This window comes from Ornithorhynchus anatinus, chromosome 13, assembly GCF_004115215.2.
Source record: "Ornithorhynchus anatinus isolate Pmale09 chromosome 13, mOrnAna1.pri.v4, whole genome shotgun sequence".
Classification (NCBI taxonomy): domain Eukaryota; kingdom Metazoa; phylum Chordata; class Mammalia; order Monotremata; family Ornithorhynchidae; genus Ornithorhynchus; species Ornithorhynchus anatinus.
In genome coordinates, this window is record NC_041740.1 from 40470587 (window position 1) to 40496531 (window position 25945).

At 60.3% G+C, this 25945-nt stretch overlaps 2 protein-coding genes across 2 annotated transcripts; both read right to left on the minus strand.

Annotated features, from left to right (window-relative positions):
- Positions 1-3513: 3513 nt before the first annotated feature.
- Positions 3514-11318, minus strand: KNSTRN (kinetochore localized astrin (SPAG5) binding protein). Its single transcript, XM_029077408.2, has 9 exons — positions 11167-11318; positions 9560-9714; positions 6951-7077; positions 5790-5837; positions 5435-5540; positions 5240-5333; positions 4925-4986; positions 4763-4837; positions 3514-4027 (listed from the first exon to the last, which is right to left on the minus strand). Exons 1-9 carry the CDS (start codon positions 11316-11318, stop codon positions 3896-3898), a joined length of 951 nt encoding a protein of 316 aa, XP_028933241.1. The 3' UTR covers positions 3514-3895.
- Positions 11319-12950: 1632 nt separating this feature from the next.
- Positions 12951-25945, minus strand: DISP2 (dispatched RND transporter family member 2). Its single transcript, XM_029077409.1, has 10 exons — positions 25846-25945; positions 21723-22043; positions 21579-21608; positions 21221-21344; positions 20744-20859; positions 20366-20481; positions 18895-18992; positions 16578-18554; positions 15019-15871; positions 12951-14079 (listed from the first exon to the last, which is right to left on the minus strand). Exons 1-10 carry the CDS (start codon positions 25941-25943, stop codon positions 13796-13798), a joined length of 4017 nt encoding a protein of 1338 aa, XP_028933242.1. The 5' UTR covers positions 25944-25945; the 3' UTR covers positions 12951-13795.

Genomic DNA, 25945 nt, shown 5'->3' on the forward strand with positions numbered 1-25945 from the left:
ATAATAATGTAGGTATTTGGGAAGCGCTTACTACGTGCAGAGCACCGTTCTGAGCGCTGGGGGAGAGACAGGGTGGTCCCACGGGAGGCTCCCAGTTAATCCCCATTTTACAGATGAGGTCACTGAGGCCCGGAGAGGTGAATTAATAATGTGGGTATTTGTTAAGCGCTTCCTAGGTGCCGAGCACTGTTCTAAGCGCTGGGGTAGACAGAGGGGAATCAGGTTGTCCCACGTGGGGCTCCCAGTCTTAATCCCCATTTTACAGACGAGGGAACTGAGGCACAGAGAGGTGAAGTGACTTGCCCACAGTCACACAGCCGAGTGGCAGAGCTGGGATTGGAACTCGTGAGCCCCGACTCCAAAGCCCGTGCTCTTTCCACGGAGCCACGCTGCTGCTCAGTGAATTGACCTGCCCACAGTCACACAGCTGGCAAGTGGCGGAGTCGGGATTCGAACCCGTGAACTCTGACTCCCACGCCCGGGCTCTTTCCACTGAGCCATGTATCTATTGAGCGCTTACTATATAATGTAGAGCACTGTACTCAGCGCTTGGAATGGACAAATCGGCAACAGAGACAGTCCCTGCCCATTGACTGGCTTACAGTCTAATGACTAGTAACTCTGCTCTTTTGTCAAGCGCTTACCGCGGGCCAGGCGCTGTGCTAATCGCTGGGGTGGATAATTACTTACTTGTCATATTTGTTAAGGGCTTACTATATGGCAGGCACTGTGCTAAGCGCTGGGGCGGATAATTACTTACTTGTCGTATTTGGTAAGGGTTTACTATGTGCCAGGCACTGTGCTAAGCACTGAGGCGGATTATTACTTAATTGTATTTTCTAAGGGCTTACTCTGCGGCAGGCACTGTGCTAAGCGCTGGGGCGGATAATTAGTTAATTGTCATATTTGCCAAGGGCTTACTATGTGGCAGGCACTGTGCTAAGCGCTGGGGCGGCTAATTACTTGTCATATTTGTTAAGGGCTTACTATGTGGCAGGCACTGTGCTAAGCGCTGGGGCGGCTAATTACTTAATTGTCGTATTTGTTAAGGGCTTATTATGTGCCAGGCACTGTGCTAAGCGCCGGGGTGGTTCCAAGCAAATCAGGTTGGACACAGTCCCTGTCCAAATGAGGCACACAGTCTTAATCCCCATTTTACAGAGGCAGGAACTGAGGCAGAGAAGTGAAGCGCCTTGCCCAAGATCACACAGCAGACAAGTGGCAGAGTCGGGATTAGAACCCACGTCCTTCTGACTCCCAGGCCAGGGCTCCATCCGCTAGCCCACGCTGCTTCTCAGGTGCTCCAAGCCCCGTGGGCACGATCTCGATCGTCTTACCGGATCCCCTCTACACCCAGAGCTCGTTGTGTGCGGGCAACGTGTCTCCCAACTCCGTTCTATTGCCCTCTCTCGAGCGCTTAGCAGAGTGCTCTACACCCAGTAAGCGCTCATTAAATACCATCCGTCGAATGACTGGATGCCTGTCGGTTCCAATCCTGGCTGGGGAAGAGCGGTTCTTTGAAATGGGTGGGAAACCTGGCCAGTTTGCAGCTTTGTAACCAAGGCTTCTGCCCCAGGCCCACCCTGAGAGCTCTCGATCGATCACTGGTATTTACTGAGTACTACGCGCAGTGGAATGTAGTTAGCGCTTAGGAGAATCTGAGAGTTGGTAGACGAGTCGCCCGTCCCCAGCGATCTTACAGCCTAGAGGATCTAGACTCGACCGTGCATTTAGGCCGTTCAGTTTTGACTTTGATGGGGGCAGGCAAATAGTCATCCGAACCCGGAGAGTCTAAGAGGGCCAACAGCTCTTCAACTCCAGTTTGGCCCTCCTAAGCTCCATCTCATTCACCTCTTCCCTAAAATTCCCACCTCCCTCCCACTCGGACTGAGACACCGGCACCCGGCCTTGGCACAGTACCACAAAAGCCAAGAAGAAAAGGGACCTGAGAGTTCACGCACGTCCATGTCCGTAATTTATGCCGTCTCCCCGCTAGACTGTAAGATCCTTGGGGGCAGGGAATGTGTCTAACCAACTTCTTTGTATTGCACTTTCCCCACACACTTAGTAAACTGCTCTGCCCACACAGTAAGCACTCAATAAACGCCGACGTTTAACAGAGTTTCTGGGCCTGCCTTTATTTTAGGAAGAAATGGGAGTTCCATTAGAATAGAATTAGAGAGAGGGGTCAGGCTATAATAAAGCAAGCCGGTTGGCAGCGTACGAATCAGCTCAACACCCGGAGTGAGAGGAAAGTCCGGGAGCCGGGTTCGGGTAGGCCGGAGGGAAGAAACGGAAGGAAGGAAGGTGCGGAAAGGCCAGAGAGGGGAAGAGCAGCATGGGGGCGGGTGCAAGAGTAATAAAATAATAATTATTAAGAATGGTATTTGTTAAGCAATCGTACCAGGTGCTGAAGATACAAGATAATCAGGTCTGACATTCCTTCATATGTAGGTCAGGGTCTGATGGGGAGAACGGGTACATAAACTTAATTATATTTATTGGGTGCTGTGCGCAGAGCACTGCCCTAAGCACTTGGGAGAGTACAATATAACAGACAGTCCCTGCCCATATCTAGCTCACAGTCTAGAGCCCATTCGGTCGGCATTTACTAGATTCATTCGCTGAATGAATTGTATTTATTGAGCGCTTACTGTGTGCAGAGCACTGTACTAAGGACCGAGAGATCAGGTACAGAGAGGTTACGCGGGTTGCCCAAGGTCACATAGCAGGCAAGTGACAGAGCCAGGATTAGAACCCAGCTCCCCCAACTCCCAGGCCCGTGCTCTTTCCGCTAGGCGACACTACCGAATAGGGAAAGGCAGATCTGAGAATTGGAGTGGGCAGTTCTGCAGGGATTTTGAGTTCACAGTTGTGGGGAAGGGGGTGGGGAAGAGGCTAAAGTGACACCAAGGTGGGGGTGGTGTTAACTGTAATGGGAATTAAGGGGAGAGGGTCTTAAAAAAAAAAAAAAAAAAGAGGAATCTGTTTTAGATATTTACAAAAAGAGACTAGGTCAGAGGGGTGATCAGATCGGAAAATCAGACCCCAGGAGGGGGGAGCAGATGAGCTTTCTATGAGGAGGTGAGAAGACCGAGACAGAACTGGAGCTTGAGGAACTCCCACTGTAAAAAGGCAGGGAGGGATGGGGGAGGAGAAAGTGGGCAAAGGGAAGAAGAGGGGGGCCTAAGAGGGGCCCTCCTCTCCACCCATGAACGTTTTGACACCTGCCCCAGCGCTATAAATCCACATTTCACAGGTTCGGAGAGCAGAGGGTGCTCAAACTACATACCTGTTGTGTCAACTGGGGCCATCTCCCTCCCCAGGCAGCTGTCCGGAAAAAGCCACAGAACCAGTAGGCCGACTTCTCGCACCCAGCCCGGCTGGTTAGGGGCAGCGGGGGCGTGTTCCCCCCGGCCGCCGATAGGGAGATTGGGGTTCGAAGTTCTGGCCTAGGGAACCCGGAGGCCCTTCGCCTCGGCTGGGGGAGGAGGTCGGAGTAAACCGTTGGCCTTTTTCACCGTGCCAGTCGGGGGGCTGACGGAGGCAAAACAGCTTTATTGGCTAAAACGGAAACGAGACCGGGCCCGGCGGCAGGCCCGGTAGCCTCTCGGCCCTAGCGGGGAAGGCTCGGGGCGGAAGAACAGCGTCACTGGCATTCCAAACTGCCCCGGCCTTGGAGTCAAGTTTGTGCAGGGTTTCAGTCCCTCGCCACCCCAGCTGGGGGGGCAAAGAGAGGGCGTCCCAACTTGGGGGTGGAGCTGGGGTGGGGGATGGGTGGCTGGGACGCGGGACTGCCAAGTCAGCCCCACCAGTCTGGCCCTGGGGCTCCAGGTTGGTCCCCTCCCGCCCGCCCGGTTTGGGCGGGCTGGTCCTGACGGTCCGCCCCGGCTCCTCACAGCCTCAGCAGCTGCTCCATTTGCTCCAACACGGCCGTCACATCATCCATTCTGCTGCCGAACGTGGCCTGTTTCTCCAGGAAGTGGGTCCTCTCCTCTGCGGCCTTGGCTAAATTGGCCTTCGCCGCCTGGGAGGAGAGAACCGTCGAGACCGCCTCCTGTCTCTCCGGGAAGGAGGGTGGTAGTCGGTTTCCCCCCGACCGCCGCCCTTGTCCCCCCTACTGCAGACCGGGTACGCCGGCAGCGGACATCCAGGCCTGGCTGGTCAGTAGGAAGCCCTGAATCCGGCGAGCCCCCGCGGTGGCCCCCCGGGCCTCGGCAGCGGGGAAGAGCCCTCGAGGGGCTGGACGGGCAGCTCTGCTAGGACGTGGGAGATACGCCCTTGGAGAGCCTCGGATTAGGAAAAAGTGGCCGGATTCCAATACGACATCTCTGCCTACGCTTCCAAGGAGCGTGTTAGCCCAGGACGGGTGCATCCCAGGAGCAGCTCTGGCTTTAGTTTGGTGGACAGCTCTGATCCCAATCACCAAAGGGAGAGTCACTTTTGCGGGCCCAGCTTCACGCACCGAGGTTCCGCAGAGGAGCGGACCCCCTGCGAGCCCCAAGTTCGACCCCTACGTGTTGGGTGACGGGGCCCAGGCAGACGGTGACCTCCTTACGGGCAGGGAACACGTCTGCTAATTCTGTGGTACCGTACTCTCCCGAGCGCTTCGTACAGCGCGCTGAACACAGTGAGCACTCAATATCACCGATCAATTGGGACACCTGCTCTTCAGGGCCCCGGCCCAGCTGGGAGCTCGGCCGGCTGGGAGGGTGGAACGCGGACGGAGAGGAAGGAGCAAAGGGGCCGCCGGAATCCTCACCTTCACCTCCTCCCTCTGCTTCGCGACGGTCTGATTGAACAGCCTCAGCTCGGCCATCAGAGAGTCCATCAGCGACTGGAAGATGAAGGGGTGGGTCGGTCGAGCTGCCCCCTGCGTCCCCCCAGACGTCCCCCTCCTCCACCGAGCCCCCTCGCCCCTCACCGCGCTCTCTGCCTGACACGAGGTCCTCTCTTTCAGCTCCTCCAGGATCTGTTGGCCTGTGACTGGGGGAGGAGGAAACCCATTAGGGTTGTTAGTCGGGGGTCCTTTTGTTGGTTTCCTCCTCTATTCACGTCCCCCGCCCCCCCCGGCTCGAGTCCCGCCTCCTCCCGCTGCGCCGGAGCCCAAGGACTCTCTAGGTCCCGAGGTGAAGGTCCCAAGACCGGAGACGAGGCGGAGAGGTGGGGTCTTGGGAAACCCAAGGCCGGACCGGCGAGGGAATAATCGAGCCGGGGGTCGGGGGAGGAGGGTCCTCACCTGGGTCGATACTGCGGCTCTCCAGGATGGCCAGGCAGCGGTCCTGAAAACTCTCCAGCAATTCCTTCTTCTCCGTCACTTCCCTCAGGAGGCCCTGCCGGGGCACCGCACCGTCTGCTTCAGTCCCCCACCCCCTCCTCTCTGGCCGCCGTGGCCCGCGCCTCACTGAGCGGGGGTCCGCCCCCGGCCCCGTACCTGTGTCTCAGCCAGCTGTAGACGGAGCTGCTGGTTGGCCGCCTCCAGGAGCCGGTTCTTGTCCGTGAGCGATTCCTCGGGCCTGTTCCGGCTCGGGGGACGGTAGCTGGTTGTGGTGGGGGACACGATGATGAAGACAGGGCCCAGACTTAGCGGGAGCTTTCCCCCCGAGCCCCCACCTTCATGGGAGTTCGGAGGGACGCACATTCCCTCCCACAGCCTCGGAGAGGATAAGCGCCTGGATCAAAGTCACGTGGGAGTGGCAGAAATGGGCACTGAAACCCGAGCCTCCCGCCTCCCAACATGGGGTTTCTTAAGAGACTTTCTTCCCTGTCAACACCCGCCGGGGACTCACCCTCTCCTGCTGATCTTCTTTAGACCAGGGTCGGCCCCCTTTTTCAGCCTGGAGGGAATTAGGAAAGTGCGAGTAAGGTTGAACCCAGGAAAGTCCTGGAGGTCTCTGTCGGGGAAGTCGGTCTACCCCACCCCAGAATCCCCTGGGGGAGCCGGAGCGGGACCAGATGGTTCTGGGCCTTCTTTGATGCACAAAATTCATTCACTGGGGCCCCAAGGCTGCCTCGGGGAGCTACTCTGGAACATGCAGGGGCAACCCTAGGAGCCCCCTGTCTGTCCATTGCACTAGAATCATGCAATTTATGAAGTGCTTGGCCCGCGCCAAGCACTGGGCCCAGCACTGGACTAGATACAGACACAATTCCAATAGCGCTTGTGTCCATATCTTCCATTCCCTAATACTAAAGCACTAATTCATGAAAAGATCCACTTTGCCTTCTTTCTATCAGAGACATTTTAAAATTTGCTCGATTTTTTAAACTTTTTGAGGGCAGGGACCTAATTCTACTGGCCTCTCCCAAGCGCTCAGTACAGTGCTTTGCACACTAGCTGCTGGATAAATACCACAACTGAATGACTGCGATAACTAGATTGGACTCGGCTCTTGTTTGCGCTGGTATTTATTAAACGCCTACTCTATGCCAAACACCATGCTAAGTCTTGGGGTAGACTACGTATCGGAGCTGGCACGGTCCCCGCCCCACCCGGGGCTAGTAAGCTAAGAGGTGGGGGGATGGGTATCTTGTCTTCATTTCAGAGATGGGGGAAACTGAGGTCAAGGAAGGTTAACTGAGCTGTCCAAGGGCATACAGCTGGTCAGTGGTGGTCAGGGCAGCTGACCCAGATCCCAGGCCCACTGCTCAGTCCAATTAATTAATTAATGTTGGTATTTGTTAAGCGCTTACTATGTGCCGAGCACTGTTCTAAGCACTGGGGTAGACACAGGGGAATCAGGATGTCCCACGTGGGGCTCACAGTCTTAATTCCCATTTTACAAATGAGGTAACTGAGGCACAGAGAAGTGAAGTGACTTGCCCACAGTCACACAGCTGACAAGTCCAGAAGTTCACATGGCCTGGGGGCTTGTCCACTGTCCCCCCTCAACTCCACCACCCAGCAGTAGGTGCAGCACCCCCATTCCCTCCCCAGCCCCGCCTCTCACCTCTGAGCGGCGGCTCGGAAGCTCTCGGGCCCCGCCGGGTTATTTGCCTTGCTGCCGTCCCCCTCTCCCGGCTTGGAGAGACACGGCTTCTTGGAAGCAGCTGGAACGGGACCTCGGGGCTGGGCGTCTGGAAGGGACAGACCAGGAGGGATGGACGCTGAGAGGGCCTACCCACAGGCTCCCAGGTGGAACGGGCGCGGTAGACCCAACCGCTCCAACCCGGGGAGCCCCCCTTCACCCCCTCCGCACCACGCTGAGACCACAGGGCCAAGCGGGCCTACCCAAAGCACATGTGGACTGAGTTCCGACACCCCGAAAATCCCCACTCGCATTTTTTGGGGAGGATGTGTGTGTGTAGGTGACTTCTCTGTGCCTCAGTTACCTCGTCTGTAAAATGGGAATTAAAAACTGTGAGCCCCGCGTGGGACAACCTTATCGCCTTCTATCTCCCCAGCGCTGAGAACAGTGCTTTGCACATAGTAAGCGCTTAACAAATACCACATTATTATTATTAGGTGTCCTTTTAAAGGGAAGTAGCTGGGGTGCTAACATGTACCCGCACACAGAGTTGTCCTTCCGGTGTATTCTCTCCCAGCACTAAGTACGTGCTCTGCACACAATAAGCGCCTAATAAATACTAATATTATAGGAAACTACAACTCCCAGGAGTCCTCAGGACTCAGTGCCCATCTGCCACAATCCCATGCTGGACCTGGGCTCGGCCAGATGGTGGATTGGACCCAGGTTTGTCATCTCTACACCCACCCACTTCCTGTGAACTTCTGCCCCTCCAGATCCCTGCTGCTCACCCGAGCCCGCCCGGGGCTCCCAGGACCGGGACCCTCGGCGCCTGAGGGTGGACCCCGGTCTCTGGCCCCGGGGGTGGCGGGGGAAGCCCTGCCCCGACGCTGGGACGACGTTGGGAAAGAGGAGCCACTCCCTCCAAGTGGCAAGAGCGGACGTATCCAAGCAGCCCTTCGGAGGCAACGGTTCTTGCTCAGATTTCCAATTTAATTCTGCAGGAGCCACAAGTGGCCTTTGGCATTTCGCCCCCTCACCTCTCCCACTCTAGACTGTAAGCCCGTCGATGGGCAGGGGTTGGCTCTCTCTGTTGCCGATTTGTACATTCCAAGGGCTTAGAACAGTGCTCTGCACATAAGCGCTCAATAAATACTATTGAATGAATGAACAGCAGCCCAGCTCTCCCCTTCTCACAGATCCACTCTCTTTGCCCACCACGCCCCGGCTCACTCTCTCCGTCCCTCCTGAGCTCACCCTTTGACCGCACCTCGTTCGGTTCTCCCCATCTCCCTCCTCTCATGCCGCTCCCTGCCACTCCACGTCTGGAACTCCCTCCTCCCTCAGAGACCTCAGCTCTCCCCATGTTCAACGCCCCACACTTCCTCCATCAAGTAGTCCCCGATTCCCCAAACCCCACCATCTCAATCCATCAGTCACCCTCATTTCCTCTTCTCTCTTTCCCTTCTGCGTTACCCTTGCCCTAAGATTTTTTTTAATGGCATTTGTTAAGCACTGTGCCAGGCACTGTACTGAGCGCTAAGGTAGCTACAAGCTAATCAGGTTGGACACAGTCCAGTCCCATCTGGGGCCGGCAATCTTAATCCCCATTTTACAGATGAAGCAACGGGCACCGAGAAATGAAGCAACTTGACCAAGGGTCACACAGCAGACAAGTGGCAGAGCAGAATTAAAACCCAGGTCCTTCTGACTCCCAGGCCTTTCTATCCACTCCGTTATTCGTCCCTCCCACAGCACTTACGTCCATATCTATAATTGTTACTACGGATATTAATGTCTGTCTCCCCGTCTAGAATGTAATCCCACCGTGGCAGAGAATCTTAGTGTTATACTCTGCCAAGTGTTTAGCGCAATGCTCTGCACACAGTAAGCACTCAATAGACACAGCTGAGTGACGGTGCTCTACATACAATAAGCACTCAGTACATATAGTTGACTAACAAAGTGCTCTGCACACCGTAAGCACTCGGTACATAGGGCTGACTGACAGGGCTCTGGGCACCGTGAGCACTCAATACATACAGGGCTCTTTCCACAGGAAGCGCTCGTTCATTCAATCGTATGTATTGAGCGTTTGGCCCTGTACTAAGCGCTTGAATACATAAGGCCGACTGCCTGATTGTCCTCTTTGCGTAGCGTTCAACACATACACTTGACGTACTGACAGTGCTCTGCACACCGTAAGCGCTCAGCACATACGACTGACAGTGCTCTGTGCAGTTTGCGCTCAGTACAGGTGACTGACTGCTGTGCACACAGTAAGCGCTCGATACATAGGACTGACCGTGCTCCGCACACAGAAAGCGCTCAGCACATACGACTGACAGTGCTCTGTGCACAGTTGGCGCTCAATACGTGTGACTGTGGTCTGCACACAGTAAGCACTCAATACATATGACTGATGGACAACGCTCAGTTCACAGTAAGCGCTCAGTACATACAATTCATTCATTCGTTCAATATTATTTACTGAGCGCTTACTGATTGACCGAGTGACCACAGGCAAGTCCTTGGGCTGCGGCTTCTCCCTCGCCCCCCCCCCCGCCCCAGGCCCCGGGCCTGGCTCTGACCTGCGAGGATGACGGGGAGCTGGAAGCTGAAGGCCGGGGCTTTCCACTTGGTGGTGGCCGCCGCCGCCGGGGGGTCCTCCGGGAGGCCTCCCGCCGGGTGAAAGTTGAACACGGGGATTTTAGACTTGGCCATCCCGGTCCGAACGGGGCCGGAGCTGCAGGGAACAAGACCCCTCCTCACCGTCCATCGCAGGGGGGGAGAGGAGAGACGGCGGGGCCGGGGAACAGTTCAGGTCTCCAAATAATAATGATGGCACTTGTTAAGCGCTCACTCTACGCCAAGCACTGTTCTAAGAGCTGGGGGAGTCAGCAGGTCGTCCCACGTGGGGCTCACGGTCTTAATCCCCATTTTGCACTTATCTGGGGCGCAGAGAATAATAATGGTGGTATTTGTTAAGCGCTTACTATGTGCAAAGCACTGTTCTAAGCGCTGGGGGGATACAAGGTGATCAGGTTGTCCCACGTGGGGCTCCCAGTCTTCACCTCCATTTTACAGATGAGGCGACTGAGGCAGAGAGAAGGTAAGTGACATGCCCAAGGTCACCGCAGACAAGCGGCGGAGTCGGGATTAGAACCCACGGCCTCCGACTCTAAAGGCCATGCTCTGGAGAAGCAGCGTGGCTCAGTGGAAAGAGCCCGGGCTTGGGAGCCAGAGGTCATGAGCTCGAATCCCGGCTCTGCCACTTGTCAGCTGTGTGACTGTGGGCAAGTCACTAAACTTCTCCGGGCCTCAGTTCCCTCATCTGGAAAATGGGGATGAAGACTGGGAGCCTCCCGTGGGACCACCTGATGACCCTGTATCTCCCCCAGCGCTTAGAACAGTGCTCTGCACATAGTAAGCGCTTAACAAATACCAACATTATCATTATTAATTCCGACTCCGCCGCTTGTCAGCTGTGTGACTTGGGGCAAGTCACTTCACTTCTAGGTGCCTCAGTTCCCTCATCTGTAAAATGGGGACTGGGAGCCCCACATGGGACAACCTGATGACCTTGTAGCGTGGCTCAGTGGAAAGAGCACGGGCTTGGGAGTCAGAGATCATGGGTTCGAATCCCGACTCTGCCACTTGTCAACTGTGTGACTGGGGGCAAGTCACTTGACTTCTCTGTGCCTCAGTGACCTCATCTGTAAAATGGGGATTAAGACTGGGAGCCTCACGCGGGACAATCTGATGACCCCGTATCTACCCCAGCGCTTAGCACAGTGCTCTGCACATAGTAAGCGCTTAACAAATACCAACATTATTATTATTGTATCTCCCCCAGCGCTTAGTACAGTGCTCCGCACATAGCAAGCGCTTAACAAATCCCAACATTATTATTATTATTTCACTTCACTTCTCGGTGCCTCAGTTCCCTCATCTGTAAAATGGGCATGAAGACTGTGAGCCCCACGTGGGACAACCTGATTCCCCGATGTCTACCCCAGCGCTTAGAACAGTGCTCGGCACATACTAAGCGCCTAACGAATACCAACATCATTATTATTATTTCCATTAGGCCACACTGCTTGCCCTGCTCCCCCCCCGCCCATGCCTCTCCCCTCCCCCAGCCAGGGAGACCCCCACCCACGACCCCCTCCCCCCCAAGCCCGTCTCGCACACTCACCACGGACTCACTAGTAACTGCCACTCACTCCCGCCGCCGGTTTTAAATTGAAACTTCCGCTGGGGGAGGGAAGGGGCGGGGGCCTGAACCCTGGGCGCCGCCATGTTGTACGGCAGCGGGGGTGCCGGAGACGGAGCCCCGGGCGCCGCCATGTTGTACGGCACCGGGGTGGTGGAGACGGAACCCAGGACGCCGCCATGTTGCACGGCCGCGGCCGGCCGGAGGGGGGGCGGTCGTGCACCCGTGACGTCACGCGGAGTTGGCCCCGCCCCCTCAGTGGCCGGGAAAGCTGCTGGAGGGCGCGAGGCTCTTTTTTGCGCGCGCGCGTGTTGGTTTTTAATAATAATAATAATAATAATGTTGGTATTTGTTAAGCGCTTACTATGTGCCGAGCACTGTTCTAAGCGCTGGGGGAGACACAGAGGAATCGGGTTGTCCCACGTGGGGCTCACGGTTTTCATCCCCATTTTCCAGATGAGGTCACTGAGGCACTGAGAAGTGAAGTGACTTGCCCACAGTCACCCAGCTGACAAGTGGCCGAGCCGGGATTCGAACCCATGACCTCTGACTCCACAGCCCGGGCTCTTTCCACTGAGCCACGCCGCTTCTCACATAATAATAACGTTGGTATTTGGTAAGCGCTTACTATGTGCGGAGCACTGTTCTAAGCGCTGGGGTTGAATCAAGGTAATCAGGTTGTCCCACTTGGGGCTCACAGTCTTCATCCCCATTTTATAGATGAGGCAACTGAGGCCCAGAGAAGTGAAGTGACTTGCCCAAAGTCACCCAGCTGACAGGTGGCGGAGCCGGGATTAGAACCCATGACCTCTGACTCCCAAGCCCGTGCTCTTTCCACTAAGCCACGCTGCTTCTACATCTCAAGTGTTTAGTACAGTGCTGTGCACGCAATAAACGTATCTACCCCAGCGCTTAGAACAGTGCTCTGCACATAGTAATCGCTTAACAAATACCAACAATATTAAACACTCAATAAACGTAACTGATTCAGAAGCAGGACGACGTCTTGGATGGAGGCTGGGCCTGTGAGTCAGAAGTTCTTGGCTTCTTATTCTGGCTCTGCCATTTGTCTGCTATGTGACCATGGGCAAGTCACCTCATTTCTCTATTCCTCAATTTCCTCATCAGTAAAACGGGGATTAAGACTGTGAGCCCCATGTGAGACAGGGACTGTGTCCAACCCCATTCACTTATATCCACCCCAGAACTTTATAGAGTGCCTGGCACACAGTAAGTGCTTAACAAATACCAGAATTATTATTACCACTATTACTGTACTAAGTGTTGGGCTAGGTACAAGCTAATCGAATTGGACGCAGCCCATGTCCCACGTGGGACTCACAATCTTAATCCCCGTTTTACAGTTGAGATGACTAAGCCACAGAAAAATGAAGTGACTTGCCCAAGGTCACACAGCAGACAAGTGGCAGGGTCGGAATTAGCACCCAAGACCTCCTGACTCCCAAACTCATGCTCTATCCACTCGGCCTTGCTGCTTTTCTTCCATGACTGTCTTGATGGGTGAAGGCCAGTGATTCCCCAGCTCTCAACGGTTCTCTCGTATAACCAACCCATCCTTCCTTCCCGAAGGTGGGGATGCTTGCACGGTTACCGAGGCAGAAAGCGAAGCCTTGGTTGGGGTCTGGGTGAAGGAGGATCTTGGAATCGCCCTCCAGCTCCCCATAGCTGAGATCTGAGCCCCATTTTCCTCAGGGAACCCCCTTATCCCCATCCCATTCCTGATTCAGCCGGAATGTGGACAGCTGTTTATTCAATAGCTTATTTCTGTTTATTTTATCCATCTCTACTCTCTCATTCTTTTACCTGGCCCGTGTTGGCTATTCGTGTTCTTTTATCTCCCTTTGTCGGTCATCATCAACCTGAGGGCAAGGGGCAGTGTCTTTCACTTAAGCCGTAGGTTCCCCGGGATCCAGGACAGCGCTCTGCACACAGTAGGTGCATGGTACACCGTAACGCCCTCAGGAGACACCCAATACAGCGCCCTCCCCACAGCATACATCCAGTTCATCCCACATCCCACAGTTTTGACGACGGTCGGCCCGGAGGGCATCAGCTGACACTGGGGGGCAAATCGAGGTACCCGGAGTTGATCCTGGGAGAGGGCTCTGAGGCCTCGCCCGGCCTAGTTCCTGTTTCTCCTTGAATTTCTTTCGGCAGCTACCCTCCCTCAGGCAGGCCGCCTGGAGGCCCATCCCCCTGGCCCCGCGGACCCCTCACCCCCCTCACCCCCCTCACTCCAGGTCCCCCTGGTCCCCCGAGTGGCAGCCAAATGTGAGAAAGTACAGGCTCGTAGTTTCTGAGGCAGGGGGCATTCTCTGCGACCTCCAGGGCCGGGCCGGGGAGACCCCCTCCGGCCTCCGGGAGCCAGGAACTGGGCCCACCCACCGTCCGAGCGGCTTCCCAGGAGGTCTTCCTCCTTCCCAATCGTCCAACTCAACGCCTGGCAGTGGGATGTCTTGCGGGGCCCAGGCCGGCGGATGGCTGAGACCCGACTTGCATCCCCAGGGGTCGCGGGGAGGATCAGAGCCCCGACTCCGGCTCCGGCCTCCGGTCGATCCCACGTCCGTCCCCGCCCGGGCCGCCGGTGGCTTCAGCTGCCGTAGCCGGCCGGCGGGGAGCTGGTCCTGGGCAGCCACACGTCCGGCAGGTCCGGCTGGCTGTTGGGCAGCACGACGGGCCCCTCCCCTGCGGCTGCCCCTCGGGCCCTCCGCGACAACCCGCTTGGGTAGGAGGCGGGCGAGGACGGGTCGTAGACGGTTTCTCGCAGGGCCAACCTCAGGCCGCCCCTCTGGCCGTTCAGCTGACCCCGCTCCGGGGCCGGGGGGCCGGCGGCGGGGCTCTCTGGCGAGGGGTCTTCTGCGGGAGGGGAGGGGGCTGCGGAGGGGTTCTCTGGGGAGGGAGAGGGAACGGGGTCCTCTGGAGAAGGGGAGGGGGCGGCGGCGGGGCTTTCTGGGGAGGGAGAGGGAGCGGGATCCTCTGGAGAAGGGGAAAGGACGGCGGAGAGGCTTTCTGGAGAGGGGTCCTCTGGGAAAGGGGAGTGGGCGGCGGAGGGGCTCTCTGGAGAGGGCGAGGGAGCGGGGTCCTCTGGAGAAGGGGAGGGGGCGGCGGAGGGGCTCTCTGGGGATGGGGAGGGGGCGGCGGCGGGGCTTCCTGGGGAGGGAGAGAGAGTGGGGTCCTCTGGAGAAGGGGAGGGGCTCTCTGGGGAGGGCGAGGGAGCGGGGTCCTCTGGAGAAGGGGAGGGGGCGGCGGAGGGGCTCTCTGGGGAGGGCGAGGGAGCGGGGTCCTCTGGAGAAGGGGAGGGGGCGGCGGAGGGGCTCTCTGTGGAGGCCGAGGGAGCGGGGTCCTCTGGGGAAGGGGAAGGGACGGCGGACGGGCTTTCTGGGGAGGGCGAGGGAGGGGGGTCCTCTGGAGAAGGGGAGGGGGCGGCGGCGGGGCTCTCCGGGGAGGGAGAGAGAGCGGGGTCCTCTGGAGAAGGGCAGGGGGCGGCGGAGGGGCTCTCCGGGAAGCGAGAGGGAGCGGGGTCCTCTGGAGAAGGGGAGGGGGCGGCGGAGGGGCTCTCCGGGAAGGGAATGGGAGCGGGGTCCTCTGGAGAAGGGGAAGGGACGGAGGACGGGCTCTCCGGGGAGGGCGAGGGAGGGCCGTCTTCCGCAGAAGGGGAGGGGGAAGGGTCGGCGGCGGGGCGGGGGTCGCCCTGGCCGGAGATCCCGAGCCCCTCCAGGGAGGCGGCCGAGGGGGCGAGGCGGGGCGGGGGCGCGACCCTGAGGGCCTCGGCCACCGTGGGGCCGGCGGGCCGGGCGGGCGGGGGCCGCGTGCGGGCCCGGCCGGGGTCCCTCTCCTCCCGGGGCCAGGCGGCGGGGGCGCCCTCCCGGTAAGGGGAAGAGGTGTGCGGGGCCGGGGAGGGGGCGGGGGCCCGTGGGCAGCAGGGCCCGTCCTGCAGGTCCTCGGACAGCACGGAGGGCCTGTGGCTCAGCTTGCTGGTGGCCGTGCTGGTGTCGAAGCTGTCGCTGCGGGGCCGGCTCAGGGGGCGCAGCTCCAACCGGTCGGGGGCCGCGGGGCCGGGGGCGCTGAGGGGGCCCCGGCCGGAGCGACCCCTCCTGGGCCCGCCGGGCTCCTCGGCGGCGGAGGGCCGCGGGAAGGGGCCGCGGGAGCCCAGGACCGGCCCGCAGCCCCTCTCCGGCCCGAAGAAGCAGCAGAGCGACTGGAAGAAGAAGCTGGCGAAGCCGCAGCTGACGCAGCGGACGGTGAGGAGGAAGATGCCCAGCTGGCGATAGAGCAGCACGGTGGAGGGCAGCATGAGGACCCCGGCCGAGAACAGGGCCGAGGCGCCCACGGCCGTGGCGCGGCTCATGTGGCGCAGCGAGAAGGCCACGCGGCTCAGCCGGTCGGGGTGCGGGCACAGGTGGTAGGACACGCAGTAGTTGACCGTGAAGTCCACCGACAGCCCCACGGCGGCCGACAGGAACAGGGACTCGGCGGCGTTCAGCTGCCACTCCAGCAGGACCAGCAGGCCGGCCGTGACCAGCACGGTGCCCGCGATGGCCGTGACGGAGAAGAGGCTGAGCGGCACGTTCCAGGTGCCCAGCAGGAGGGTGGCGAAGGCCAGGGCCACGGCCAGGCCCAGCACCGCTCCGGGCTCCGTGCTCAGGCTGAGCTGCAGACTGTACACCTGATGATAACGACAAGAGATGAGGGTAACTGTGCTACCCGGGAAGCGCCCTGCTCTCCCGAGGGCTGGGCGGGGGGGGGGGGGGGGGGGGGCTCCCGGCCAGACGGGTTGGGCGGGGATCCTGTCCCACCTAATGATAACCGTCGTCTTAGTCGAGCGTCTGCTCATGTGGCCAGCACCGTCTGAAGCGCTGGGGTAGGTACGAGGGGACCGGGTTGGACGCGGTCCCCGTCCCTCGTGAGGGCTCTCGGCCTCGCTCCCCGCTTTCCAGAGGAGAGTAAGGACGACAGTAAGAAGGACGGGTTACGGTAAGCGCCGATCAGGTGCCAGGCACCGAACCAAGGGCCGGGGTGGGTGGGTTGGACACGGTCCCCGTCCCACGTGGGGCTCTCGGCCCCGCTCCCCGCTTTCCAGAGGAGGTCACCGAGGCCCAGAGGAGAATAAGAATCACGCCAATAAGAACGGTACCTGTTAAGCGCCGATTTTGTGCCAGGCGCCAAACTAAGGGCCGAGGTGGGTGGGTTGGACACGGTCCCCGTCCCAGGCGGGGCTCTCGGCCTCGCTCCCCGCTTTCCAGACGAGGTCACCCAGGCCCCCGAGCGGCGAAGCGACTTGCCCCCCGCCGGGGCAGACGAGTGAGGGAACGGGGACGAAAGGCCAGGCCGGTCCTTCTGCCTCGCGGGCCCGGGCCGCGGCCGCTTCTCACCTCCAGGCGCCCGGTCATCCAGCCGTTGCGCAGGCCGCGCGGGGCGGTGGCCAGCTCGTCCCGCAGCCAGCGGCTGACGGCGCGGTAGAAGCGCTGGGTGCGGGTGTAGTTGGCGCTGTAGCAGAAGGTGGTCTGGAACTGCAGGACGAGGGCGGCCAGGTCGCCCGAGGCGTCGAAGCGCAGGCCCAGGTCCCGGGCCCGGCCGGGGGCCCGGGCCCGTTCCTGGGCCATGAGCCGCAGGCAGCGCAGGAAGAGGCTCGGGACGAGGGGGAAGCGGGCGGGCCCGCAGCAGGGGTCGGGGTCGGGGCCGGGGCCGGGGCCGGGGCCGGGGCCGGGGCCGGGGCCGGGGCCGGGGGCCGGGGTGGAGCAGGGGCGGGCGTCCAGCCAGCGCTGCAGCTCCTCGACGAAGCACAGGCTGGGCGGGCCGTCGGGCTCGGCGCGGTAGAAGCTCTGGTTCCGGGCCCGGTGGCACAGGGCCAGCAGCCAGCGCTGGGCCTGGGTCCCGCCGGCGGCGAAGGCGGGGTCCCTCACCAGGGCGCCCCGGCCTTGGGGGTCCAGGGGGTCGGCCGTGTCGACGGGCAGCACGCCCCACACCAGGGCGACGGGCATGGGCCCGCCCTCGCCCCGGGGCAGCCGCTCGAAGCCGAACTGCTGGCGGTACTCGGCGTCGAAGCGCTCGAAGGGGTGGCCGGGCCGAAAGAGCTGGCTGCCGGGCAGCGTCAGGGTGGGCAGGCGCAGGCGGGGGCTGAAGCAGGCCATGTAGGCCCCCCCGGCCGCCAGCGCGGCGAACCAGCACACCCAGATGTAGCGGAACTTGATGACCCCGCAGGGGAGCAGCCGCTGGAAGAGCAGCCGCGAGGCGCCCGCCAGCGCCCGGCGCAGTGCCCGGCGGCGGCGGGCCAGTGCCAGGGCCGGCGCCAGCCTGCGGGCCCCGCCGCCGCCCCGGGCGGCCCGGGCGGCGCAGGCCGGGGCCAGGTAGCGCTCGTAGAGCACCATGGACGAGGGCAGCCAGGTGAGCGTGAGCGCCAGGCTCACCAGGACGGCCGTGCCCATGTAGACGGCGAAGCAGCGGACGGCGGCCAGGTGGCTCAGGGAGCTGGCGAAGAAGGCGGCGCTGGACGTCAGCCCGGACAGGAGCAGCAGGTAGCTGAAAGGCCGCAGGGTGCGGCCTACCCGCTGCACCAGGCCCGCCGCGGGCGGCAGCTGACCCCGGCTGAGCCTCCACAGGTCGCAGAAGACCAGGCTGTGGTTGGCGCAGACGGGGCTCAGCAGGACCACGGCGGCCAGGTTGGCCGCGGGGAAGTAGGCCAGGCGGAAGGCCACCCGGTAGAGGAAGAAGGAGACCAGCAGGCTGCCCAGGACCACGAGCAGGGCCATGAGGGTGACGAAGAGCGAGCGCAGGTAGAGGGCCACGCTGAGGAAGATGGTGCCCACGGCCAGCAGCGGGTACACCAGGTCTCGGGCCAGGTAGTGGCGGAACAGCTGCTCCTTCAGGCCCAGGTCCATGCCCGTGACCGTGGTGAAGTTGTCCGACAGGCCCTGCGGCGAGGCCAGCGCGTCCAGGTAGATGCCCATCATGGAGGCCCCCTTCTGGGTGGGCAGGAAGAGGAGGCTGTACTTGAGCGACGGCACCTGGTAGCCGGCCGTCTGGGGGCTCAGGAAATCGCGGTCCACCAGGAAGTGGAGGAGCTGGTACACGGTGCCCCCGACGCGGGCGCACTTCTCGGGCAAGCGGGCGCAGCGCGGGGGGCGGCTCCGGCCGGGCCCCAGGCAGGCGGGTGCCAGGGCCCCGCGGTGGTAGTCGGGGGCGCAGGCCCGCAGCAGCGCCAGGGTGCGGGCGAGGTCGGCCTGGGTCACCGCCAGGCAGGAGGAGCGGTTGTGCAGCTCGGCGATGTAGTTGCCCAGGGACCAGCTGGGGCAGCAGGCGTTGGCTGCGGTGCGCTGGCACAGTTCGCCGAAGCGGGCGTGGGAGCGGATCTGGAGGGCGGCGCGGGGGGCGTGGGCGGGTGTGTGTGTGTGGGGGGGGGGGTCCCGGGGAAGGCGCTTCCCCCCACCTCCGTGGGGGTAACACAAGATCGCCCCCTCCCACCCATGGGTCCCCTCGAATCCGCTCCGATCCCAAGTCAGCCTCCCCACTGCCCTCCGGTCCCCCCGCCCCGACCCAGTCAGGGTCCGCCCCCCCACCCGAGCCAGCCTCCCCCCTGCCCTCTGGACCCTCCCCTCCACCGGAGCCAGACCCCCCCCCCCAACCCTCCCCTTCTCCCCCAACCCACCGCCCCGAGCCGGCCCCCTTGCGCCCGGCCCCCGCCCCCCTCACCTTGTCCTCCTCCAGGCGGCACATGGACTGAACGGCTGGCAGGTTCCACAGGCTGCCCGCGGTGGTGGACATGAACACCAGCTGCGAGTAACTCTTCCCTGCAACAGTGCCAACCTCTCAGGGCGCCGCCCGGCCCGTGGCGGGTTCTCGATAAATACTATCGATTGATAAATACAGTGGGCTCGGCCTCGACTTGGCTCTGCCCCGGCCCCGAGCCCCTCGGGAGCCTCCAGGCCCCTGACTCTTCCTCCTTCGGGGGGCGGGGAGGGGTGGATCCTGCACTCGGAGGGGAGGGCCGGGGGCCGGAGCTCAGAGTAGGTGCTCAATAGACACCACTGTTTGATCTCCTCCCCCACCGGGACACCCACCCACGGCTTCCTGGCACCTTCCACTTCCCCTCCCCGGAGTGAGGGGCCCAGGGGTTGACCCTTATCGTCATCGTCATCACCATCAGTGGCATATACTGAGGGTTCGCCGTGTTCAGAGCACGGTACTAAGTGCTTAAGGAGAGTACAGTACGGTAGAGTTGGCAGACAGGTTCCGTGCCCGCAGTGAATTTATATTCCGGTCGGGGAGTCAGACATTAATAGAAATAGATAAATTATAATATAGAAATGTCCCCACTCCACTTCCAGGAGCCGTCCCCCTGGGCCCTTCCCTGATCTCCCAGCCTTTATCCTAATGCCCCCTGGGCACTTCTCTGCCGTGTCCTTAGCCCAGGTTCAAGATCGATCATTCCCCCCCCCCGCCACATCCCCCCCGCCCCCCGCCGAAGGGCAAGCCGGGGGCGAGGCCGGCCAGACTTGCCTGCTTTGTGACCTCGGGCAAGTCACTTAACTTCTCTGAGCCTCAGTTCCCTCACCTGTAAAATGGGGAGGCAATACCTACTCCCCGCCTACGTAGATCGGGTGTCCCATGTCGGACGGGGACCGTGACCCAGCTGATTGTACTGCCTCTACCCCTTGGTGAACACTTAACAGATAACTATGATTATTATTGTCGTTGTCGTTGCTGTTGTCGTTTGGTCGGGACTGAGGCTCTCGTGGCCCAGTGGCGAGAGCTCAGGCTTGAGAGTCAGAGGACGGGGGTTCTAATCCCAACGCTACCACTTTGCTGCGTGACCTTGGGCAAGTCACTTCACTTCTCTGTGCCTCAGTTACCTCATCTGTTAAATGGGGATTAAGACTGTGAGCCCCACGTGGGACAACCTGACGACCTTGCTTAGACCGGTGCTTGGCACATAGTAAGCGCTTAATAAATACCGTTATTATTATTATCATTCTCTGGGCCTCAGTGATCTCATCTGTAAAATGGAGATAAGACCCTGTGCCCCATGTAGGGCAGGGACTGTCCGATCTGATTCTTTGTATCTACCCCGGCACTTAGAACAGTGCTTGGAACGTAGTAAGTGCTTAAGAAATACCATTGTTATTATTATTATTATTATTATTATTATTATTCTTGTTATTACCTGGGGGACCACAGAAGAAGCCATCCTGCTCTCTGCCCTCCACGGGATCCACCATCCTCTGGGTCCGACCTGGCTCCTCCCCATCGACGGAGCTCTCGGTGAAGTGACCGAGGGAGCTGGGGCCGGGGCAGAGCGGCCCGGTCGCCCCACGGTGGGGCAGGGGGCGAGGGGCAGAGTAGTGAGCACGGGGTGGGGAGCGAGGCCTGGGCACCGAGCGGATATGGGCACGGAGTGGATAAGGCAGGGCACCCACGGACACAGAAGGGGCTCAGACCGGACCCAATTCCGCTTTCCGGGAACTTGGAACTTGGGCCCAGGCGGGATCACGGGGACCCGGGCACCTCCCACCCACCCACCCGTCCACCCCGCAGCGGGTACCTGTTCCGCTCGGGGTCAGGGGCCAGAAGGAGGGCCTTCCTGGGGCCGGTGTGGTCCTCCACGGTCCGCCAGACCGCCAGCTTGCGCCCGATGTCCGTGCCCCGTGGCTCGAAGCCCTGTGTCCGAGCCCCGGGAAGACGGGCTTTCTGGAGCGGAGAGGCCTCGACCAGCCCCTCCGCCCGAACCCACTGCCAGTCGCCTGGCAGAGCGGGGCAAACCTCCACCCCTGCCCCGACGTGGTCCGACACGAGGGAGCCGTGGCCTGATTTCCTTCTCACTCCCAGGCCACAGCCGTGCCTGCCTCCTCCCCGAGGTGCCCCCGACTTCCACGCCCCAAACCCAGGGTCCGAAAGGCCAGAGGGCACCCCGGTCATCCTCCCAGGGGGTGCCTCTCCCCGAACCCGCCCGTCCCGGCGTGGGGAAGAGCAGGGACCGTGTGCGGTGGCTCCATCAGCATTTCCCACCTCTGATACTCACCAGGAGGGGCTGAGAAAAGTCGGGCAGTCGCCCCCCCAACAGTCCGGCCAGCGTGCACAGCAGGACGGTGGCCAGGCATAGCAGTAGCACGGCCAGTGGCCACTCGGCGATCAGCTGGGAGTAGCTGAAAGGGAGGAGAGCGGGAGGGAGGAGGTTTGGGGGAGCAGGTCCTGGCAAGGGGCAGGGTGGAGCAGGGGATGGGGGGGGACGCAGCTTCTCTGCTCCTGCTCCTGTGTCCCGAACCCAGAGCCCAGGGCTTCCGGGCAGGCGGAAGGCGCTGCCGACAGGAAGGGTCTTGCCAGCTGGACCTGGCGGAGGAGGGACAGAGGTAGGCAGGCGGGGAGGGAGGGATGCCTACCTCCGTGGCAACCGGAAGGCCCGTTCGTGCCTGTGGACGGGAAAAAAATTCGTGACCTGTGGGAGGAGGAGCTCACCCCCACCTCCGGCCCCCGGGGGTCAATCCTCCCTTCCCCACCCCCCGGACACCCCGCCTGGTCCTCACCCGACGCTGACAACGTGGCGTTGCAGGGGCTGACCCTTCCAGGGGGTGTCCTGCTGCGAGGGGACCGGAGAGGGGCTGAGGCTTGAGCGGTGGGAGCAGAGGGCGGCCCTGTCCCCGGGCCCGCCCGGGGCGAAGACCCCCCGGCACTCCTGCTGGGTCTGGAGGTAGGAGAGGCGGGGAGGGTGCGGGGCCTTGGGGGAGCTCTGGGCCTGGGGCTGCGGGTGCCGGTCGGGCCCACTGGGGAGCAGGGACAGCGGGCAGCGGTGCAGTGGACAACTCCATTCCTGGCCCAGCTCTGGGACCAGGGCTTCCAGCTGGAACCTAGAAGGAGAGAGGGAGGGCACGGTCGGACATTCGCGGCCCTCGGGCATCCCTAGCCTGGTTCCCCAGGCCTCCCCTCCCCCTCTCCCAGGACTTGGGTTCTAATCCTGTCTCTGCCACCTGCCTGCTGCGTGACCTTTGGCAAGTCACTTCACTTCTCTGAGCCTCAGTTCCCTCCTCTGTAAAACGGGGATTAAGAGTGTGAGCTCCATTCTGGACAGGGACTGTGACCAACTCAGTTAACTTCTATCTATCCCAGTATTTAGAACGGTGCTTGACACATACTAAGTGTTTAAAAAGTACCATTATGATAACGATGATGATGAATAAGGGGCCCTCCCCCCCTCCCCGGATCCTGGGTATCTTGCCAGCGGTCTTGTTGACCCAAGGCTAACCCTCCAAAGTACAGCAAAATGAACGAAAATCTATCTGCCCCGTTTAACTGGTCAGCAATTCTAGATATTTCGTTACTGCCCTTAATCATCTCCTTCCATATTGGCCCGTGGGTTTAAGATGCAAGGGCCTGGAAGGGCTGGGTGGGGGTGGAGCGGGAATATTGTGAAGCCTGGGGGCGGCTGAGCTCATCCGCTGGCACTGGAGAAGATTTCCCTACCCCCGTGGGTTGTCTGTGGCCCTTGGCAGGACCTACGCCATCTGCTCCAGGCTACTGCAGTGCAGGAGAGGGTTAGGGCTAGAGCCCTTGGAGGGGAAGGGGCCCTTTATCGGGGGCAGACTGGGTCCTCTCTCCTCTCTCCCCACCAGATGAGCCGGTGGGAGAGAAGACCACGCTTTTTCCGGCTGTCCGTTTGGGTTTCGCAGTCAGCTGCGGCTTCCCTGGCGCTGGGGATTCTGCACCTCCATCTCTCCGGGCATCCTGCTTTCTGGATCTCTGTCACTTTCTCCAGAGACCTACTTCCTGTACCTCTTTCCATCTCTCCAGGGACCCCGCTTTCTGCATCTCCAGTTCTCCATACCCCCGCTCCCTATGTCTTTCCAGAGATCCGCTTCCTGCATCTCTGTCCATTTCTCCAGACACCCCGCTCCCTGCAGATCCATCCCTCCAGACACCCTGCTTCCTGCGTCTGTCTCTCCGGGGATTCCTCTCTCTGTATCTCTGTCCCTCTCTTGAGAGACGCTGCCCCTTGAATCTCTGTCTTTCCAGGGACCCTCTGTAGCTCTGTCTGTCTCTCCAGATACCCCATTCCCGACATTCCTGGATCCAGAGATCTCCCCCCCCCGCCCACTCCTTCAGTTGCAGCTACACTCCCAATCTGGCAGGACCTGGCAACCCGTCCATCTTCCGGCCATAACGGTGATCACCTTCTGCTCCACACCCCCCTTCCCTGCCTGAGCTGCCAACCCCATCCCTTCTCCCTGGGAAGCCAAGTCCAGGCCAAACTCCTCCTCTCCCTCCTCCCCCGGCTCGTCCTCCCTCCAGATCTCGCGAGACTAAGTAGGAAGGACTTTGCCCACAGCTCTCGGTGGGAGAGACTCCAGCTGCCCGAAGGATCCTGCCAGGGAAGAACCCATAAGAGTCGCTTTGGGATGATTAACTCAGGCTGGGCAGCGAGCCCGCTGGACCAGGACCCCGGGGGGGGGGGGGGGGGAGGAGGAGGAATGTTAGTGTCTCTCTCCCTCTATCCGCTCCTTCCCCTCCGCCTCCCTCCATCTGATCCTTCAATCTCTCACACCTTCCTCTGCTCTCCTCTACCCCCTCGGCTTCCCTCACCCCACTCTGCCTCCCTCTGCCCTCCCTGCTTCCCTCCATCTCCCTCCGACAGGCTTCCAGGAGAGGCAGCATTCTCTCCCCCTCCCTCCTGGGAACTTCCAGACCACCGGGGTTGGAACAGGCCTGGGCAGGGACAGAGGAAGGAGCCACACTGGGCCGGGAGGCTTCAACCAGATCCTTACCGAGGACAGAGAACCCACATTCATTCATTCAATCAATCGTATTTATTGGGCGCTTACTGTGTGCTAAAGCACTGTACTAAGCGCTTAGAAACCGAGGGCAACCCCCTCCTCCTTCCCCCAACCCACTCCCCAGTGACATCTCAGCTCATGGGACTTCGGGGACACTCAATTCACTCACTGTTGAGTGTATAGAGGTGTCCAGTATACACCGAGCAGATCGGACCCCAGAGAGACTGGTGGGCCCAGGGAGCAGCTGGTACACTCCCAGATCAGCAGGTACACCGGACATTAGTAGTACACAGAACGGGTCAGTGGGGATGACCAGGATCCATGGGCGTTGACAGGGTTTCCTTGGGGAGCTACGGGGTGTCGGAGGGAGTTGCAAGGTGTCCGAAGCTTTCGGGATATAACCGCCTCTCCATCCTCTCCATCCTCTCCCACCTCTGTGGGCGGCGGTTGAATACAGAGATTTCCATCCACGCACCGCTGGCCCCCAAGTCGCCAGGACCAGCATGGTGACCAGTTATACCTGGAGGCACCTGCAACCTCACCTTCACTCCCCCACCAGGGATACAGGCTCGGCGACCTGGACACGCTGACTTTCTCTCCTACCCTCTTACACTTATTCTCATACCCACGCTCGTTCTCACATTCATTCATTCTTATAACCACACGCCCTCACACGCTCACTCCCAGATAGATTCGAGAAGTTTGATTATTCCGCGTGTGATAGGTGTGTAATGGTGTGGGTTCATGTCTCCCCGGGGAGTGTCAATGTGATAGGTGTGTGCACATGCATGTCTGCGGGTTAGCGCTGACTCTGTGCACAGCACTGTACTAATCGCTTGGAGGAGTACCATATAACAATAAACAGACACATTCCCTGCCCACAACGAGCTTACAGTCTAGCCGAGAGAGTTCGCATCCCCGAGTGTCAGCTCCTCTAGGCCGTAAACTCGTTGGGGGCAGGGATCGTCTCTCTTTATTGCTTTACTGTACTTTCCCAAGCGCTTAGTACAGTGCTCTGCACACAGTCAGCGTACAATAAATACAATTGAATCAATGAATGACATCTGTCTGTTTATTGTTCCACTGTAGTCTCCCAAGCTCTTAGTACAGTGCTCTGCAGACAGCGCTCAATAAATACGATTGAACGAATGAATTCAAGCGCATTTATTGAGTGCTTACTGTGCGCAGAGCACTGTACTGAGCGCTTGAAAAGTACAATACAGCAATAGAGACATTCCCTGCCCACAACGGGCTCACAGTCTAGAGGGGGTGGGGAGACAGACATCAGTACAGATAAACAGACATCCGTACAAATACCCATCTGGTACTAATGAGTGCGTGTGCATGTCTCTGGGAGGTGAGTGTGTGTGTGTATGCGATTGCATGTGAGTGTGTGCGTGTGTATGTGTGATTGCACGTGGGAGTGGGTGGAGGGGAAAGGAGCGGTTGGGGTGGGGCGGGGGTCTCCCGGAGGGCCCGGGGGTTCCCGAGATGAGACGTGGCTTGGGAAAGAGCCCGGACTTGGGAGTCAAAGGACGTGGGTTCTAATCCCAGCTCCGCCACTTGTCGGCTGCCTGACCTTGGGCCAGTCACTTCCCTTCTCTGGGCCTCAGTTCCCTCGATTAGACCGTAAGCCCGCCGATTAGACTGGGCGGGGATGGTCTCTATCTGTTGCCGAATTGCCCATTCCAAGCGCTAGGTACGGTGCTCTGCACATAGTAAGCGCTCAATAAATACTATTGAATGAATGAAAATGGGGATGCAGACCGTGAGCCCCACGTGGGACAACCTGATGACCTTCCCAGCGCTTAGAACAGTGCTTGGCACCGAGTAAGGGCTTAACGAATCCCCCCATCATTATGATAATGATGCTGATTATTACCTGTCGATGGAGCTGCTGTCCGGGGCCCGGCGCTGAGCGTCGGAGGGCTGGTCCTCGGCTCGCCCCGGGCCGGCGGCGGCCCGGCTCTGACCGTCCATGC

Excerpts from the sequence above, each read along its gene's own strand:
- DISP2 (XM_029077409.1), bottom strand. The coding sequence starts at position 25,943 with ATGGACGGTCAGAGCCGGGCCGCCGCCGGCCCGGGGCGAGCCGAGGAC. Across the intron at positions 18,993-20,365 it reads CTTCTTCTGTGGTCCCCCAG|GGAAGAGTTACTCGCAGCTG; the intron begins GTAATAACAAGA and ends GCACTGTTGCAG. Across the intron at positions 15,872-16,577 it reads GGATGACCGGGCGCCTGGAG|GTGTACAGTCTGCAGCTCAG; the intron begins GTGAGAAGCGGC and ends CGTTATCATCAG.
- KNSTRN (XM_029077408.2), bottom strand. The coding sequence starts at position 11,318 with ATGGCGGCGCCCGGGGCTCCGTCTCCGGCACCCCCGCTGCCGTACAAC. Across the intron at positions 5,838-6,950 it reads TTCCGAGCCGCCGCTCAGAG|GCTGAAAAAGGGGGCCGACC; the intron begins GTGAGAGGCGGG and ends AATTCCCTCCAG. Across the intron at positions 5,541-5,789 it reads AAGAAGATCAGCAGGAGAGG|CTACCGTCCCCCGAGCCGGA; the intron begins GTGAGTCCCCGG and ends CACCACAACCAG.